Source organism: Papio anubis, chromosome 8, assembly GCF_008728515.1.
Source record: "Papio anubis isolate 15944 chromosome 8, Panubis1.0, whole genome shotgun sequence".
Classification (NCBI taxonomy): domain Eukaryota; kingdom Metazoa; phylum Chordata; class Mammalia; order Primates; family Cercopithecidae; genus Papio; species Papio anubis.
The window spans coordinates 67,003,879-67,024,558 of NC_044983.1; the positions used below are offsets into that span (position 1 = coordinate 67,003,879).

The 20,680-nt window shown below is 35.2% G+C and overlaps 1 protein-coding gene across 15 annotated transcripts in view; it reads right to left on the reverse strand.

Moving 5' to 3' along the window:
* The window catches only part of EYA1 (EYA transcriptional coactivator and phosphatase 1), a 335,785-nt gene that overhangs the window by 146,126 nt on the left and 168,979 nt on the right, over positions 1-20,680 (reverse strand). For 10 of the 15 annotated variants that reach the window (XM_017962096.3, XM_017962101.3, XM_031669626.1 and 7 more), the window contains 2 exons: positions 14,191-14,240; positions 12,511-12,638 (listed from right to left, as the gene is read on the reverse strand). In XM_017962096.3, the coding sequence (XP_017817585.1) occupies positions 12,511-12,638; positions 14,191-14,240 (178 nt within the window). Of the gene's footprint in view, positions 1-12,510; positions 12,639-14,190; positions 18,791-19,387; positions 20,005-20,680 lie in introns of those variants that run through there. The other 5 variants (XM_003902853.4, XM_009213196.4, XM_017962103.3 and 2 more) reach the window with 2 other exon arrangements.

Sequence of the window (20,680 nt, forward strand, 5' to 3'; positions counted from 1 at the left end):
TATCCTACCTTTGTTTGTATTGTTTCCTCATTTAGAATGCATTCCATCTCTTCTCCACCTATTCAAATTCTACCCATTTCCCAATACTCAGCTCAGATTCCATCTCCTCCTTGAAGCCTGGCCAGACCTTAGCAAGCTGAAGAGCTCTTTATTCTGTACTCTGAGAGCACTTTTGTTCGGATCTGCGGCTTCTAACCTTCTTGAGAATGAAGTCCTCTAACACCAAAATATTTGAGAACCCAAAGCGTATGACAAAAACCTACTGTGAATTTGTAGAGAAAAAAATGTGTATTTTAATAAACATAACAGAATGTCCATATGTGAAAGAGTTAAATATATATGTGGCCTGTTAATTTCCTCACCCTACAGACAAACCTTTTAAATTTGCGAACCTTTGGTACTTGTTCTCCAACTACTGAGGAAGAGTAAGCCACAGACTGAAAATCCTAGTCTCCATAATTTATTTGGCATATTACCTTTTAGTTTTTGCTAAATGTTTAAAAAGTCTTATGTTCCTTTACCAGCCTGTGAGCTCCTTAAGACAGGTGTCATGGTCAACATAAAATAGACAAATATCTAAATTAAATATTTTGTTTGTTTGAAAATCACAGAATTGCAATTCAGTACATATACACAGAGCGGAATGGTCTTCAGTATGTCCTAAGAACAAAGAGAAGGTTGGAGGTTTTTATTAGAAAGAGAAATGTTACATTTTGTTTTGAAAAGCTCATTGGCACTAGAGAAGCTTTGGGAGGCTGCCAAGCTCTGACTGGTGACTGGTGGCTGTAGGTAAAATTAGTCTTGGAGTCATGGCAGGTTGTTTCACTAGTTACTAGGTAAACTGGTTTGAAGGGTACAGCAGGCCATTTCAGCAGCTGGGCTTGAAGAAAATTCAGCTCTTGGAGCTGGTGCTTTATTCCCCAAGTGCTTTACCCCCCTGCTCTTTCAACTGATTTAGTTGGAGCTATGGTTTGAATATTTACTTCCTCCAAAACTCATTTTGAAACTTAATCCCCAATGTGTCAGTATTGAAAGGTGGGAACTTTAAAAGGTAATTGGATCACAAGCACTCCACCCTCATGAAAGTATTAATCCATTCATGGACTAATGGGTTCATGGATTAATGGTTTATCAGGAGAGGGAAACTGGTGGCTTTATGAGAAGAGGAAGAGGAACCTGAGCTAGCATGTTAGTATGCTCCGTGCCCTCCCCATGTGACACTCTGTGACACCTTGGAACTCTATATACAGAGAGTCCTCACTAGCAAGAAGGCCCTCACCAGACGCAGGCCCTTGACCTTGGACTTAGCCTTCACAACTGTAAGAAATAAATTTCTTTTCTTTATAAATTACCTTGTTTCGAGTATTCTATTATAAGCAACAGAAAACAAAATAGTACAATTGGATATAACTAAAATGACCCAATTGGCATAAATCATCTTTCACACAAGAGCAGTACCATACACCTCTTTATATTTCTTCTAGAATCTGGCAGAGTTTATTTGTATACAGTAAAAAATAAATAAATACTAGATTCCATTTTTCTCCAATATTATGCTAGAAAATTTATCATACAGACAGGAAAGTTGGAAGAATTACACAGTGAACACCTATAGATGTATCACCTGGACTCTACAATTAGCATGTTACTATATTTACTTTTCTGTATCTATCCTTCAAAAAACTATCTTATTTTTAATATATTTTAAAGGAAGTTGCAGATATAATACACTTCCCCTAAACACTTCAGCATCCATATCATTAACTAGAGTTCATATTTTTGACTTTTTAAAGTAAAATTTTTATATAATCAAACGCACAAATCTTAAATGTGCCATTCAATGACTTTCAACAGATACATATTATATTTAGAAAGCAAAGTGAGATCAAAACATTTTTAGCTTATTATAATAATGGAAGCATGGCACAACAGTATGAAAAGATTGTACCAATAAAAAATACAGACAGCAATACAACATTCTCAATTTATGGCACAGGCAATATTAAGGTAGACTTTTAGAATGGATGAGTAATAATTTTAAATGTAGTTTATATTTATTGAGCACCTACTATATGCCATGCATTTTGCTAAGCACTTTACAAGCAATAGGTTGTTTGCTCCTCATGGCAACTTTATGAGATACTTATTATTATTGTGTAATTTCTTTTTTTTTTTTTTTTTTTTTTTTTGAGACGGAGTCTTGCTCTGTCGCCCGGGCTGGAGTGCAGTGGCCGGATCTCAGCTCACTGCAAGCTCCGCCTCCCGGGTTCCCGCCATTCTCCTGCCTCAGCCTCCCGAGTAGCTGGGACTACAGGCGCCCGCCACCTCACCCGGCTAATTTTTTTATTTTTTAGTAGAGACGGGGTTTCACCGTGTTAGCCAGGATGGTCTCGATCTCCTGACCTCGTGATCCGCCTGTCTCGGCCTCCCAAAGTGCTGGGATTACAGGCTTGAGCCACCGCGCCCGGCCATTATTGTGTAATTTCATAGATGAGGAAACTGCAGCTTAAAGATGTTAAATAGTCCATGATCACACAGTTTCATTTTCTTTAATTGCCGTATCTTTTGTAAATCAGCCAAAAAGCCCAGTGTTTTCTGAATATGGTTTTATCATCCTTAATCATTCCTTTGATATAGATCTGGACAATCAGTGAATGGTACAGCAATAAGAAGGTCCAAGAATACCAGGGCACTGAATAAAAGTGTATCAGTGTATGTTGCAAATTAGCGGGTGGTAAAATAAATCAGTGCATGAAGATTGGAAGCAGATGAGCTGGCTCAGACTCACAACCTCAACCATATCAATGTGGGAAAATGGCTTACTTGCCTAAAAGGTAATCAATCTACTAAATATACATCTCAGATCATGTTTCTTCCCATCCTTCACCAACTCACAGGAGCACCCAGACATAAACCCTACCCACATTGAGTATTAATTGAACAAGTAATTACTAAGTACCTCAAGTACTGCAAATACCTGCAAAGGCCGTGCTTGATATGCAGGATCCCAAAGGAGGAGAATATATCCTTTCCTCACCTGGAGACATTACAGTAGCCAGTCCCAGAAGATATGCTTCTTTTTAAAAATATAACATTATTTAATAATAGCTGCTATGTTTTGAGCATGTAGTAGATACCAGTAACTACACTTAGTATTTTGGATAGATTAACTGTCAAGCACCTGTGATGAAGGGGCAATGCCATTCTACAGCAAAGAAGGCAGAGGCTCAGAAGTAATAGATAATAATAGCCAGTGGACATTGAGCATTTTCTAGGAGCCAGACTCTGTTCTAAGCACTTTACCAACTCATCTAACAGTTGTAGCAACACTACAGGCAAGCAGTATCATCACCTTCATTTTACGGACCAGGAAGCAGAGGCATAGAGAAGTTAAGTAAGTATTCGTCATCACACTTCGTAATTAATAAGTGGCAGAGCTTCAAACAGACGCAGGCAGCCTTCAGGACTCTTTCTATGCTCCCTGCTCTGTCCTCAACAGGCATATGTTAGTTGCCGTGAATAAATAGCAGAATTGTGATTGTGATTTTTTAGTTCAGGTAAGTCTGACTACAAAACTTCTCTCACAAGCATGCAATTCTTTCTATATTTCTAATATTACTCATTTTCCACGTTACTCTCTTTAAGGCAAGTATCAGACATGTTCCGAAAAAGATAACAATATGTAAATAAGCACATGATTTCAGATAAAATGCCTTCATTTCTTCTCACCTACAGTCCCTTCTTAATGCCCACTACCTCTTGAATACAGTTTCAAAATACTACCTAAGTGCATTTCTAAAACACAAACCCAATCATACCACTTTCTGACTCACAAGCCTTCAGCTCCCACAGCTCCTGTACAGTTGAATCCAAATTCTTGAACTTCGTATCTTGAGCCCTTCATCATCATCTTTGGCATCTAAGCCCCATCTCTGTGCATGCTTCTCATCTTACACACACACACACACACGCGCACACACATGCACGCGTGCGCACATGCGTGCACACACACACTCTTCTGCCATTCGGAATGTCTTTGTCACAGCTATAAAGCTCAAGCTCTCTCTTTCTTCCTGGCATGGCACTCAGTATTCTCCTACCTCTCCTTCAGGACTCAGGTTAAGCATCACCAGTGTGCGTCCCCACAATCCACAATCACTTCAGTGAGGTTTAGATGTCCTCCTCTTCTGCAGAATATAGTACTTATCTTAAAGTATGGTGGTAAATCACATTAAATAGCCAACTTCTCCTTGGCTAGAATGGAGTTTGGTATATTTCTAGATAGAATCACTTAATAAATATTTCTCAAATTAACAATGTAATTGTGGATATACAGTACAGATATACTATATATATCACACATATACACACACACATATATACATAGACACTTTTATTTTTTTACTTCAGTGAATACATATATATATATATCCTTCTTCCTGCAATTTTTCCCCACCTTCAAAATGTTTACTTCCAATAATTCCTTTACCATCTTACCATCTACACACCAACCCTAAGTGTATTAACTGCCTTATCCTTATATCATTCAGTTGTTTCTTGGAACAGTTGTATGTGGAAGTTGCTTCATCACTATTAATATACTAACAGTTGAAGTTTCTATTTATGAAGCAGTTATTTACTACGGGTCAAAAGCAAGTCAGTCACTATAGATCAAATTCACAACCTGCAACAATGTTGACTGTGAATGTTCTGTGGATGGACAGCCCATAGCAACTATATGAACTGTCTGTGAAATGATCAATTTCAAAAATTTGAAAAACAGGCTCTAGATACTTATTGAATCATTAATACATTGTAAACAAACTTAATGAATGCTCTTCTCTTATAATCATTCATGTACATTATATGCTTAGTAATATGAGGCATTCATTTAACAATTTTTTTTTATTTGACTTTATTGCCAATCCTCCCATTAGATGCTAAGGACACTAGAGTGAACACGTGTGTCCCCGCTTCGAGAAACTTAGAAACTCTTCTAGGTGAAGCACACATATAAATGAATGTTGCATATCTTTCATCTTGGCCACAATCTTAGATAAGGTAACATAAACACTTCTTAGGGAAGATAAACTATTTCAGCAAGAACTCAGCTTTTTGGCTAGTAACCTAAGCAGTGCTATTGGGGAGTCCATGTTTTAAAGTGTAAAGAATATAGCTTTGAAATCAGCCTGTTAGGCCTTTGCATCTCTTCCGCAACACAGTTAATACACTGTATACACAGACTAGTCACTTAAACTCTTTAAAATGAGGTGCCTAAAAGTTACCCTAAAGATTGTTTTGAGGATAAACGTAGGTAGAGGGCATATGATGTACTCAAAAACTTAGTCAATGTAGTTCATATTCTTTATTGTTGACAAAAAGGATTCTTTCCACTTAAAATGCCCTATTAGTAATAAATACAATGATAAAATGGGTAAGGATTATAGATTTTGATTCATGTTACAATGTTAAGAAAAAGTTCCTAATTTGTATTATGAGGAGTACATAAACATACCTCTTTGGAATGTGTTTGGTAGAGTCTGTCTACCGTTTTTTGGTATAATGGGATACTGGAGGCATGCAAAAACAAAACAAAACAAAACAAAACTCAAAATCTGTAAAACTAGCAAATTACCATGAACATAATCATAAGCTCTCACTTACAAATTGTGTGTCCTAAAAATTAACACAAACCCTTGATAACCTTATGAAGACTTGCTTTCTCTCTACTACAGTATAAGCAATATTTGACAGTCACTGACATATGACAGATAATTTTTTTCCTACCCAAAGCAAAAGTGGAAAATTTGTAATATGTATGTATTTTTTTCTACTGTATTGTATGCTTAGAGTGAAAGAGAGGAGAATGAATTACTCTTGACCCTTACTCCAAGTTAGCAAGGTGAGAAGAAATGTAACAGACCCCACTTTATTTATATACTGCTCACACCAAGGCATCCTTGGATATCATAAGAAATCAGGACTTACTTAAAAGCAGGGAATCTGTCACCAAAGGCATATGAATTTGCCCAAATACTACCATTCACAAAATGTTCACATATCTCCCGGGAGGGAACCAGAGGTTTCTCCCAGAATATTGGATGTTCTCAGGGAGATATATTTCTGCTCATACCAAAATTCTGGCCCAGGCAGCACAGAGATGCCACAGAACTGTGATTCTCTATACTATTAGCAACTGGAAGTAGGGAAAAGTTGTCTACATCCAGACCTTAGTTATCAGGAAGCCTCACTCTAGAAACCCTGAGCCTAGTTGCAGGCAATCAGCAGCGGAGTTCCTATTCTTATTATGAAAGATACAGTTAGCTGCAGGTGAGAGGCTAGAGTCTATCTGCCACCCTACAAGGCTCACATGTGCCACCCCTCTATTCCTCTGATTTTACCTCTTTTACTCCCAGCCATTCTCTCTCCTCCAGCCACACTGGGCTCCTTGCTGATCCTAGAACATCCCAAGCATGTTCTCAACTCTCAGATTTGGTCATTACTACTCCAATGGAGCCCCAACAAATGCCAACAGTGTTGTTTGGCTGGTATAATTTGGTTCTCAAAGTCAAGAAAAGTGTGACCAAATTTACCACCTACTTAGAAATATTTTCTGAGGTAGAAAACATTTACTCTGAGCAGTAGCAAAACTGCAACCAGTTTTTAAATTTCACAGTAACACTGCCCCAAACCAAATGTGCATATGATAATGACCATTATAATGAAAAGCAGAGATGATTTCCCATCTCCATTTGATCTCAGAGAGGCTTAACAGGCAGACAGTTGATGATATTATAATCAAGTCTAAAGCTTTGAAAACAAGAAACAATCCCCCAAAGTTAACCTAATGATGCAATACAATGTGCACGTGGACCACAAGAAGGAATCTCACACACTCATGCACATCAGAACTTCAAGACCGGACTGTAACCACCCTGAAGAGTCATCCTTATAACGAAGTCCTTGTCATCAAAGCCTCTGCCACTGGTTCTTGCACAGCGCTGCTGTTTGCTAGGGAATGGCATCATCCAGCCATGAAGGCACCAGTGTGGCAATGAAAGCACCAATGTTTAGTAAAACGTATTAGAAAAGGCATTTGTAGATGATGCAAATCACATATTCTCTCCAGAGAATAATATGATGATTAAAAACCCAGGCTCTGGACTCAGAACTTAATTCAAGTACCCGCTCACATGCCAGTGGTACCAATTACAAGCCATGTGCCTTTAAACTTGGTGTTTAAGTCTTGGATTTTTTTGGTTCATAAAATGGGAATCACACTGTAGAAGTGACTTAATTATATATGGCATAGCAGTTAATAAATACTGAGCACTTATAAGTTCCAATTATGCTGCAAATTTTATGTTACATCCTCACAGAAAGCCTGATGTAAGTTCTGTTATTATCTCCATTTTACAGATGAGAAAATAGCCACCCAGAGGCTGACTTGTCTGAGTTCACACAGCCAGCAAATAGTGAAGCTGGAATTCAAGCCCAGACTCTTAGCTATTTTGCTGACAATGTTTTTAAATTTGTTTTCTAAAGATTAATAAAGCAAAATATAGAAAATAGTCATCACAGTGACTAATAGGTTATTCATAAATATTAGCCAGCATTATTATAATTAATTAGCAACAGACATGTGAAAATTATTCCTATATATACAACATAGGAAAATGTTAAATCCTAACAAATTATTTGTTCATTCTTTCATGGCTTTTATTTAAGAACAATTTATAAGAGGCCAATTCTGTGGTTACAGACAAACTAAAAATGTCATTTAGAAACTCTTTTATTCACAATGTCCCTTAATCTTCCAGAAACTAAATCCTGTGCAGAATGTAAACAATAATAAAGTTATATTACCATGTTTCTATTGACAACAGAATATTTAACCACAAATATATAAACATAGACTATAAAATACAGCCTCAAACCATAATTTTATACACATCTGCCCCAGTTTAGACATTTCTTGTAAATCAGATTTCTTAAAAATAATCTAGTTGGATAGCACTATATTTTACTAAATTAAAATTACAGCGAGAAAAACAAATCCAGATAATTTACTAGTGTTCTAAGTTTTGTAAAAATGATAAAAACAGCTTAAAATGATTCTGATAATGTATAAAACTGAACCTATCAGCCTAAAATATGTAATACACAGTAAATTTTAAACGGAGAAAATTTAGCTACCTAATTCGAGATTGTATCTGTTATCACCTAGGAAATCTGATATACCAATTCAAAATTACTATTTGAATTACCATCAGAATTCCTGAAACCCTATGTGCAGTGAAGATTCCAATTGCATCTGGTTTTACGTCATCTAAAGACAAATCTATCCCTTTCAAGACAAGTTTAAGCTTCTTCTTGAGTTTGAGTCTAAGTTTACAATAGAGAAAACTCAGAATTAGAGCTCAGATTTTTGCTTGCTCACACTTTTTTTTGGCCTTCCTCACTCCTTACTCCAAGACAACCAAAAATAAACACTCAAACCAGCAATATATGAACTGACCAATCTTAAGCTCCCATGGAAAAAAAAGATGGAAAGAATCACTGCTTTGCAAACAAGGCCTTAATTACGTACGTAAATAAAAATCCTTTTAGGGCCACAGCCCTGAGTCCTTCGAAGGAACCTTTCCCAACTACTTCTCATGCTTAACACAAATATCAACACAAAGCCTTTACCATGTAAAGGCTTGCACAGATTCCCAAACATTACAAATCCTCTCAGATTTGATGATCATCTAATAGAAGTATCACCAAGAAGCCTATTTCTTAAAAGCTATACTTTAACAATATAATACATGGAACAGAATTTTTGTTCCATCTTGGCCTCCAATTGCATTTGGTTTTACGTCACCTAAAGACAAATCTATCTGTTTCAAGACAAGTTTTTCAGACTAACTGTCCAAAGGAAGAGGGAAAACAGTTGAAAGACAGGCCATGGTTGGTGTTTTCACAACCATCCATTAGTGTCTGCTAGGTCAAGCTTGAGTTAATAGTAACAAAAATATGCATTAATTCATTTGGAAACATATCACTTCTTACAGTGCTTTCCTCATTGCAAGTCGAGCGTTCATTTATGCTACTATTTTCTATTTTTACCTGTTTATATTTTTATATTGCAAAGATGTATAAACTGGGTGAAACCAACCAATGGTTAACTTCAACAGGAACAATTCACAGAGGGGTTGGAAGGATGTATAAAAATGTGAATAGTTGAAAGTTTTGAAATATGAAACAAACAACTATTATAACTGAAGAACATTTCATGTAGGAAATAAAAAAGCACAGTACTTGAGGCTGTAGCTCAGTGTCTTTCTGTCTTTATCCCTTAGATGAACCATGAAAATAGGCACTAGCCTATGAGTACAGAACCTACAAACATTGAGTCTTAGGATAATTTGGCAGCAGACTTAAGAAGAAACTTAATATTCTCTGCCTTTCCATTCCATTCCCTTCTTGTTTGTTCTTCAGATGAAGTTATGGTTTTTGATACAGGAGATTTTCTTGTTTTCTTAGCCTCATTATAGGAACAAGTGGTGGCAGGAAATAAAAAATATCTCTGAGTGAAAAAAGACAACCTATATAAATGCAGGCAAAGCCAGCAACTGTGTAAACTAAATGGAAGTTCCATTGACCTAATTAATTTCTATAGGGCTGAGATGATTTTCAGTCGGGCTGCAGAGAAGTCACTTAAATATAAATCATGGCATATGTAGCTGAAAATGTTCATTGTAGAGTTAGGGGAGGTGATTGACATTTTAAAGACTCTTAAATTGTAATGAATTTCTTGATTTCATTCCTTTAATTCATCAGTAAACACTGCTGTTTTCAAACTAAATAAGATTTCAAAGAAGAAATAGGAAAATCTATAAAGACTATATGCCAGAGAAGTTTGCCAGACATTAATGAATTCGCTAATTTTAAGCTTAACTCCTCTAGTGGTGACAGAGAGGAATGAAATAGATACACTATGAGACATATAAGTAGCATGATAAACTGATTCACACACTTAATTAAAAACCTAGAACTTTCCAATATTGTTTGTATCTAAACAGACATGTAACATCAATCATGAGGGAACTTTGGGTCCATATTTTCAAACTGACTACTAAAATAAAACAGTATGTCAGGAGATTGAGAAACTTCATTTATTCTCATTTATATCGATACCTTCTAACTTCACTTTCTAACCACCACAACGCTTGTAAAGTACATTAATGAAGATTACCTGAAACAGGGTGAGATGAGTAATTGTGTTTTTGTCTGAAGTCAAGTCTAAAAAAATTCATTTCCAAGACATAAAACAATTAAGTTTAAGATAAAGAATAAATTCTATGTATTTTCCAGTTTGGTTGAGGAGATCCCATAATTACCTAACATGTTTTAATAGTTTGAACTTATTTTAGTTATGCAAAAATCTAATAAAATGCGATATTCCTAAATATGAATGTGACATCAAGCTATAAAAAGTAAATATTCAGAAATACGTTATTTCTTCACATGTGCTTAGAAAACAAACCACACATCACTCACATAAAGCTATCTAAGGGGAACCCTAAACACACACTCTGTTTCAGTACTGTGTAGTTCTTATTTTGTAGGAGAGAACTTGCCAATAAAATGTGGAGAAAATGAAAACGTATTAGTCCTATTCATTTCTTCATATACAAAAAAATTAACTACCAGTATTTCATAATTGCTCTTCCATATATGTACCGGTATATTCTATTGAGCAAAATATTTTAACATACTTAGTCTTCCTTATTTTTAAGTTAATTTGAATGACTGTCTTATCTGGACTTCACAATGATGGAAATGCCTGTTAAAGGTCACCTATGGGCCTTCTGCAGCTCCTGTCAGTGGCCGCCCTCACGCTGATTCTCGCATGAGGCCTGCCGGCGCAGGGACCTGCCGCAGTCTGGGTGACTACATCCACACCCAGTCTGCACTCCACAGTAGGCACGCTTTACCTGAAGCCAAAGCCCAAAAGGAGAGGAAACAGGACTGCTTGCTTTTATTTTATTTGCTCTATAAAATCCACTTACACACTAGAACTACTTTCCTATAAATAATTTAAATTTCTCTCTGATTGCCTATCAAAATGGGAAGAAAAAAGTTTCAGATGAAAAGGCACCTCATGCAGAGATTAATTTTCTGCTACATCAGCAAAGTTTCAATTTTTGATAGTACCCATTTTTCATAAACACTTGAAATGAATGTATTTATGCTAAAAGAAAAATGCAGAATATTTACACATTCAAAGAATCACTGCTGGAATAAAAATCAAAGCATCTCATATCAGAAACAACTGATTTTATATTTTTCCTATTACTAAAAATTACATAACATTATAAGTTTTAAAAGCCTTCACTAACACATACTGGAATATCACATCAAAAAAGACAATAATTTTACAGCAGTTAGCTTTTTTTTAAAAAAAATTGTGTAATGAAAGATCACCATGGTGACTGGGAAATGATGGTTAAGAGTTTTGCATATGGATGGAATTCTGGAATATTCTAACATAGATAATTTATCGAACTTCTAGTGAAAGGTATGCTCTGAGTCATCAAGGTCCTGAGGCTTAGTAATGAATAAATAAGCAAAATATTATCTATGAAGAAATAATTTTTCAATAGACTATAGTAGAAATAAATATAATGCAATATGTAATGTATCTTTCCATATGTTGAAGTTGTAAAAATATGCATAGTACCTAAATGACTGCATAACATGTAGCAACAATACATATAACCTTATATGTTTAATCTTAAGTATACATGGATCAAAGTAGGTATTTCTACTTATATAAAATTTATATAAATATTCATATGTATTAATTACACAGAAATAATTGTAATTGTTCTACATTTAAAGTATGCTATTTAATCTTTAAGTAAATAAATTGTGTGTATATCACCTAAATGATGTTGTATACGCCATAAACAATACTTTTTTTACTTATTTATATTTTCATAGCCGAAGCCATAAGAACACTAGGCACACAAATTATTTCATTGATATTTAGAAACAATCCAGTCCAATGTTTACATTTAAACAAATTCGGCTATATTTAACAACAAAAGGGAAAATAAAATAAAGGAAATAATACCAAGTTTTAATTGATCATACAACAAAACAACACAAATTGATATTGCAGTGTGGACATGATCAATAAGAAGATAAAACACACTCAAAGGTTAAAAATGTCATGCACACAAATACGTATAATATACATGTGTATATATGTATATGCATTTGGCGAAACAAAACCAATCTATGCAATGTTACAATAACCTGGAAACATGAATCTCCCAACAATGAATACGGATTAGTAAGTCACATTATCACCTAAAGAGGAAATATAACAGTAGTTTTACGAATTTGACAACTGAAATCATATTAATGATTTCAATTAATAACAAACCAACTAATAACAAAGCATATACTGATGAAGAAACAAGGTGCAAAGTAAACAGTGAGAAGGCAGACACTCACCTTCGGTGCCATTAGGAGTCATGGAATTACTATTTATATGAGAGTTATCGAGTTTGGGGCCACTGGGGGATTCACTACTACCACTCAGACGGCTATGCGGGCTGGTTAGATCCTGCATTTCCATAGACCTAAAGACAAGAAGTCTTCCGTTTGACAGATGTATCAAATTCATAACACCACTATTTAATGCGCTAATGACTTGACACCTGCTTTGAAACACACTCACACAAAAGTCCCATTGTATCTATTTCTTAGACTCAAAATAATTCATCTCACATTTTGACTTCAGGCATCCCTTCATCATATATACTATCAAAAGATGACACTTGCTTTACCTATCCAGCCAGTCACACGAAGTTTTTAAAATTTCATTTTTTCTCTTACACAGTTCATCAAGTCACAAGGTCTAATGTGAGACAATGACACCTATTATACTTTTCAAAGAAAAAATACAGTCATCTTTTTCTTTTTATATTAAAAAGGACCAAAGGCATTACTTTTCTAAAAGAAAAGGCAACTATGTAAAGAAGTAAAATAGAAATAGATCACTTTTCTGGGGAATCTGTTTCATCTAATGAATTAGCACCAGGTACTCCCTTATAATTTACCACCCAATTGTAATTTAATGGGTCTCCAAACCAAATAAAACACTTGAAACCTATAGTCTAGTGACAGGGAATGAGATAGTCCTGATGCATGTGTTTACTCTGGCAAACTACTTAATTGTTCCTCTGTTTCCCTTGAAACAAATGCAGCATTAAAACATTATGATGTCGGCTCACTTGTTTGCTTTGTGGATTACATACAGCGTGTCCAATTGAAAAGGGATAAGGCCAACATATAGTGGGTCCCTGCAAGCATTAGCACTCGGAATACCTCAGCTGTCACTTACTCTGGGAAATAACAACAATTCTACTTCAGTGCTATAATTTTGCAATTTTACCATATAAAACCAGTTAAATGCCCCCTGAAAGTTCTTAGACTCTGCAGTTACTTATTCTATAATGGGTACAAAAGCCACTACTCATATTCACAATTTCAGAACTATACATTTATATTGAATACCCTATTAGTGCAGAGAGAATTTATTTAAAGTCACTAAAAACACACTTAGATACCATTATTTTCTTACAGCCAATTTCTTAAAAGTTTAGGGCCCATTTACTTTATTTTATACTTTGCATGTTTTTCTAAGAAAAAAGATGGAAGTTTAATGTTTACATATATAAAGTTAATACTATTTGCTCCTCACCCTATCAGGTCAATAAAAGCTACAGTCATTTTAATTTAGAGGTTGCACTTACATTGACTATGGGTATCAGTTTTTAAAACAGTTTAACATGAACCATTTTACTTCTAAAGTGAGCTTTGACTTCCACAAATATTCTGAATTCAAACTAGAAATGGTCTAAAATCCAATTTTTCTCTCCTGATTCTCATTACACATTCACAGTTTTCCTAACACTAGAAACTATAGCCCATAATTATTTTCAAACCGAGGTTCCTATTCCCTTTCTACATACTTAAAATGTTTTACAAGCGCATACACACAAACTGTTAAGTAATTTCCAACAGAGGCTGTTGCTATTAATAGAAATAATTAAGAAACACTAGACAAAAATAGATACGGGTCACAGAAAGGTAATCTCCAAAAATGTCAAATATCAACAATATCCTTACCTGCAACTTGAGGAAACAGCAACATCTGAACTGGCTTGAGATGTTTGCACCTGTGATCAGGGGTAAAAAAATTAGAAGCTGTTGTTACTCTGCTTCAGTGTCAGCTCTTAATTATACAGAGCACATGGTTGAGAACGACAATGCTCTCTTTTAACCAAAAGAGAAAAAGGAGGATACTGCAGCAGTGAAAGGCATATTGTCTTTAAGTTGAGGTCTCAACTGTTGTTTCCTCCTGCAGGTCTATCCTCCTCCTCCCCTTGTCAGGGGGGGAAGGCAGCCAAATGACGTGATAGTGATTCATCACTGGCCTATGACAGCTGCAAACGGGATTACCCCTCCCCCAATCAACATGCAAAGCAGCCTTGCCCAGGCAGCTTGGAAAAGGTGCTTGGAAAAAAAATAGCGATTGACAAAATGAGCATGTTTAACAGCAATAGTTCAAGTAGTAATCCTCCAGCATGCTCAGAAGATCTTTCATCTTCTGTTATCACCAGCTGAAATAGAGCTCCCGCCCACCCCTTTGACTCCTGACAGTTTCTTATCCTTATCATAATGGTTTGCTCCTACATTTACTATTTGTCATTTAACATTCACTAAAACAGCTTCTGGGCAACTTTCAGACAATGCTGGACTAACTATAGATGGCAAAGGCAAGTTTTCATACCCAAAGTCACTCCACTGAACAATGTACTCATTTACCCTCGCCAATTTAAAATTCAATGAGTTCTTATTCAGTTCTGCCCAGTAAACTAGAAAATGTAGTTAGCATTTTTGGTGGATTTTCCATCTTTTAAACCGAGAAAGAAAATGGAAAGTTTAATAATCAGTTCACCATCTTAGTCAGCTTACATTTTAGTCTCTCTTTTTTCTAGACGAATCTGTACTTCAGGACTTCACTGAACAACTTAACTAATGTGAAGGCTTTGACAGTCACTGCCTGTCTTCCAGAAGCAGCTCAAACTGCCAGCAGGTGATAAAGCTCAGGTAAGGCCAGACTGCTGGCTTGTTAGGCTCAGGCTAACGCCTCAGTAGGAGAGCATTCTGCAAAACGTTTAAAAATGGCTCAGAATTCCAAATCTTTGATGTGCATTTTCATTCAACCTGAACTGACATCAATTAGCGTTACAGAACAAAGATGAGAACTGAAGCATCTCAAATGGCATTACAGTTATCCAACCAAATGTCTTCTGTTAAGTCCTGTTATTTTTTAATTATGATTTATGAAATAAGAAATACTACCTTTCCAGCAAGAATAAAGCATCTTTAAAGTCTAACTGTCTTGGTATAATGTTACGTAAAATTTCTAGGTATATGTTTCTACAATACATGCAGGATGAAAAACAATTTTTAAAGGATGCTTGAGTATAAGATACAAATTAAATTTCAATGCCTACAGATGTGTCATTCCATGATAACAGCCTTCTGCAATTTTTGTTAAAATTAATGTTCTCACACAAGTTTAAGTGGTTTCCTTTAGAAACTCCAGCAATATACCTCAAGGATAAATTTCCTTTTTCTTTCTTTTTTTTTCCCCTCCACTTTTATGCACCTGGAATAAATTATAGGTGAGAACTAACTTAGTTTTAAGAACTCTCCTGGCTTAATTATGTGAAAGAGTATTTAAAGCATTCTTTCTGTTAAATGTTAAAGTGCATTTCCATTTTAACATTAGCTGGAAAGTACAATGTTGGAAATATAATTCTAGTTTCAGTATATACTTTGAAAGTTTGGTTAGATTTATATTTGTGCTTTAACCAATCATATTTAAATTTCAAAGTCAAACTGCTGTTAATAAAGAAAAAATGAACTTCAAAACAAGAATTATTCTACCACATTTCACTGAAAAAATGCATTTTCACTACAACTCATTTCTTTTACGCTGGTTCAACTAGACTCTACTGTATTTTCATACTCTACAACTTTTGAAAGTCCATACGCATGATCTACATTTCATTAAGTATACTTCAGATATATTCTTTTGTGTCTCAAGGATTATTTAAACCATGTGTTGTGTGTTACTGTATTTAAAAATGACTCTTTAATCAAAATAACTTTAAAACAACTAATCCTCACTTAGGCTGGTCAGCTGAATCCACATCGTGGTCCAGGAAAAATAAATCTACTCTCAAGAATGCGAATGCAGACAACAATTAGACACAGATGTGAGCAAAATTAGTTACAGTTTACAAAATGCTACACTTCACATGCTTTTAGTTTTTTATGTGTAGTACAAGATTACAGTGCAGAAGGAAACATAGTCTTATAATGACTTATCTAAAAAGAACACCTATTTCTGATTGCTGTTGATTTCCTCTCATGTTTGATAATATCTCTGGAAGTTTCTGTGTTGCAAAGGTCTAAAACCACAATGTGTTTTGAAAATAATTAGGGATATTTCCATTCAAAAGAGAAAAATATTGTTTTATTGTTTGTAGAAAAGTGATGTGAGGCATTCAGTAAGTTCACATTTTCTGCTTTACACCCATAAACTTAGTATGTTTCTTGTCTTCCCCTAATCTGGTATTTTTAATTCAAATACTTCTATGAGTGCAAAAATATTTCCCGTAACATAACAAATGGTTATCTTATATTACAATCAAGTCATTTCACTTTAATGCTTTTTAAAACTCATTGTATAGGATACTCATAGTCACATATTGACAGAGTTGTGAAAATACAAATAGCAACAAGCAGAACTTCTTAGAATTCAAATTCAAGAATCCTAAACTAGTAACTTTGACTTCTGATTAGTTAATGAGGTCTTTTAAGTTTGCCTTTTTTCTAATTAAATTTATAATTCTTCACAGATGTAACTTTTGTTGATGTTCAATTTGTCTCTCTCATTTTGTTAAACCTCACATAGTACTTCGCCAATCCATTGAATAGCCACATTAAATCTGTTAATACCATGCTCTTCAACCCCAGAAATTATTTCCAGAAGGCAAACTTGCTTTGAGAGATCATCAAACAAGACTTAAGGTACACATTTTATCACATTTTCCCTACCACAGAGCTCAGGATGCAGAGCAAAATTCATGACTTTTGCACTGTTTATTATACTTTGCTAAATTACAAATCAAAAGCATCTGACAGAAGATCATGCGTGAAGCCAAAAAGTTAATAATGTTCTGTGAAAAGTAAACTGTAAATGGAAAGGGATTCTAAATCTCAGCAGCACAGAGCAAATAAAATGTAGGTACTTGTCTAAATTATGGGTTTTCCATAGGCTTTTTTTGCTTGCTAGAAGCAATTTTTATAAAATGACTATAATTTAAAACTTTTTTTTCAAACTGAAAAGAAATTTTCAAAGTGAAAGTACTGAGCTTATCTAAATAAATAGAGTTGGCAGGCAAGCTAGTTTTGTCCAACCACAGATCAACCTGAGTACTCCAAATTTGAAAGACAATGGCAATTTTCTCATCAGAATGTATTTTATATATATAAAAAAATTTCCTTAGCCATAAATCTGTGTTTTAAGCAGGGTATATTCTTGCTAAAATTTCTCCTCAATCGATATCTCCAACTATGGCATCAGTGTTGTAATGAAAACTTAAATTTTAAAAATAAAACCCTAAACCTAAAATTGAAATGAAGTTCTAGGGAGATGTAGATGTTTTTTAAATGTTAACACTGTATTTCCTTCTTTATCAAAGACTCCATAAAATAAATGCTTTAATACTACTGCTGATTATTTCAATGTAGTATACTACATTACTTTTTGCAATGCGTCGTTTAAAGAAAATGACAAAATAGAGTCCGCATGAAAAAACAAATAAGTATTTAAACCACATGGATGCTACCTATAGCTTTAAAGGATTGTTTTCAATATCAATTTATTTAAAATGTTGAATGAAATACTTTTGATATTTGATTAAACAAGTGGTTTTATTCTAGCTGCAAGTCTTTTTCTTCTTTACAATGTATTCTTATTCGATTTTCACAAATGGAAATTTTCTTCTGAGAAAATCATTTATCATGTCTATGAAACTCACACAGCAGTGGACTTCCATTTGGCCCTCTAAAACTGAACAGTGGCTCAATTAAGCTTCTATGTCTGTCACCGCAAAGAATGTTCAAAGATTGAAAATCCATGACTGCTTGCTCACTTACTGAACACTCTGGGCCTTGGGAGAACTCAAGCATGGAGAAAGTCAAATATCAAATATTTGATAATGCAAAAGCATGACTATACATGTGTGCATGTCCTTAGACCCCAGACTTGGCGGGGGCGGGGAAGACTCACGCAAGCATAAAATAAAACCTACTTTGAAAGACACATTATAAAAACAATCTCAAACCTATAAAACTACACTATGTGCTTACTATCAACTTTTTGTACCCCTTGCCATTTTAAGAAATAAAACAAAAACGTTTGTCTAAATTCAATGACAGCTCTGAATTTATTGAATTCTTGCAAATGCTATGCTTAAATGTGTTCAAAAACTCCTCCCAAGAAATATAAACCCATGAGTCATTAACAATTCATATACTGATTTTGAATGGCAAATATTTTAAATGATAATTCAAAAGTTTACAGATCTTGTTTTTAACTTCAAGGTCCAGTCAAGCCTTACAAAGTGTCAATAAGAGAAAAATATATTAATTGGGTAAATATTTGTTATATCACCTTTTGAAGTTTAATATAACGTTTAATTCATTTATTGAAGCAAAAAGATTTTCTTCCTTAAAAAGTGCTATCAATTTAACGTTATCTGTTGTCCTTTCAAATGTTAAATGCTTCATTTTTTCATATCAAATTAAAGTGTGTAAGAAAAGTTATTTATGTATTGCAATGAACATGTATGTACCGCTTTATTCAATATCACACAAATATATTTGAGATTTGTGCAGCAATTCAGAAAAGAGATATGAAGTCATCTCCCTACAAGAATATGGTCCTGCATTATATTTATTTATCTAGAGCATAACAAAAGTAATTGTTAACAATTAATTTGTAATTCTCTCTTAATGATCCTAATCTCTCATAATTTGAAGGTTGAGAATTCTACTTCTAGGATGAAGCCCTGTGGCTCATAAAGTACTAGGTACAAAGTGTCATAATTTTCCCCATGCCATAATGTTTTTCTTTGAAAACAAATCAAAACAATAATAAAAGCGCTCCTGTTAGCTTGGGCTTTGCCCACAGGACAGCTGTTGTCAGTCACTACAATTTTTCAAACAGTCAGCTTGTACTTACAGCGCTTACATCTGCTGCATCCACCAGTTTAATGTGTTCCTTCGAATTTTCTGGGTTAGCAAACCTCCATTCCTGACATAGTTTTGCTCCTGGATTGGGACGCGCGAGGGCTCTCAGGCGCTCTGGTGTAGCCGCGGCGCTTCTGGGAGCGGAGCGCCTCTGCAGGGGAAAGCTCGGCGCAGGGGGCAGGCGCCTGGCCGATGCCGCAGGCTCGGGCTGCCGAGCGACTGAGCGAAAACGCGTTCCCCAGGAAGAAATCCGCCACAGTGGACGGCAACAGGAAGGCTTAAAGTCGGAAGTGGCACTGGAGAGTTTCTACCTCGCCCCAAACTCGGAGCCATCAGCTCCCACCGTTCTGTTTGGTAACAGCTTTGCGCCCTGCGCTCCTTCCCCACCAAACAGCAGCCGCAGATAGCATCTGAGAACCCTAGACAAAGAAACAGCAGAATCTCATCCCTCGATTTGTTTGCGCAGCCTTGTAGGTCTGCCCATGGAGCCTCGGGGCTTTTTTTTTTTTTCTTCTTCTTCTTCTTTTTTTTTTTTTTGGTTTTTGCAACGCAAACCACAGCTATTCTCTTGTCCTAACCTTATTGGTTTAAATGCAACAATTGAAAGGATCACTGCTCTGTCTGACTCAACCTTGCTGCTTTAAAAAAAAAAAAAAAATTATTATGTAAATGAGCGCGCCCCACGCTATCTGAATAAACAGCTGTGTGAGAATAACTTCTCTGAGACACGGTCAACACACACGCGTCCTCTTGCAACAGTAGTTACCAATTAAGATCTTTGGGGAGTAGTTACACGTTATCTTTTACACTTTTCCTAAACTTTTTTCAGGCCCTGAAACTTAAGGAATCCACTACTTTTCAGAATTTATTTCCCAACTAACGTACCTACTACTGAAACAGGTCTGGGGGAAATAAAAAACTAGAATGGCCATTTCCCTTTAAGTAGAAAGCGAAAAAGCAAACGTGCAAGCTATTATCAGTTTAATAATGAAAGCCTGAAGGATGAATCCTAAATGATTTCTAGAATGGCAAGTCTTCGGTGAATAATTCCTTGGATATGAACCAGATAATGTTTCAGTGGTAATATTTTAAAATGATTTTTGGAAAAGCTTCACGTTATCTAGAACTCTTTCTTTACAGTTTATTCTTTAAAAAAATTCTTACCTCAGAATCTATGCATGACAGTGTATAACACTCACCTAAAGAGCTGAGCTTCAGTTAAGATATGTTTTATGCAGATACATGACTTTGGTGCGAAGACTTAACCGTTATGTAGATTTCATAT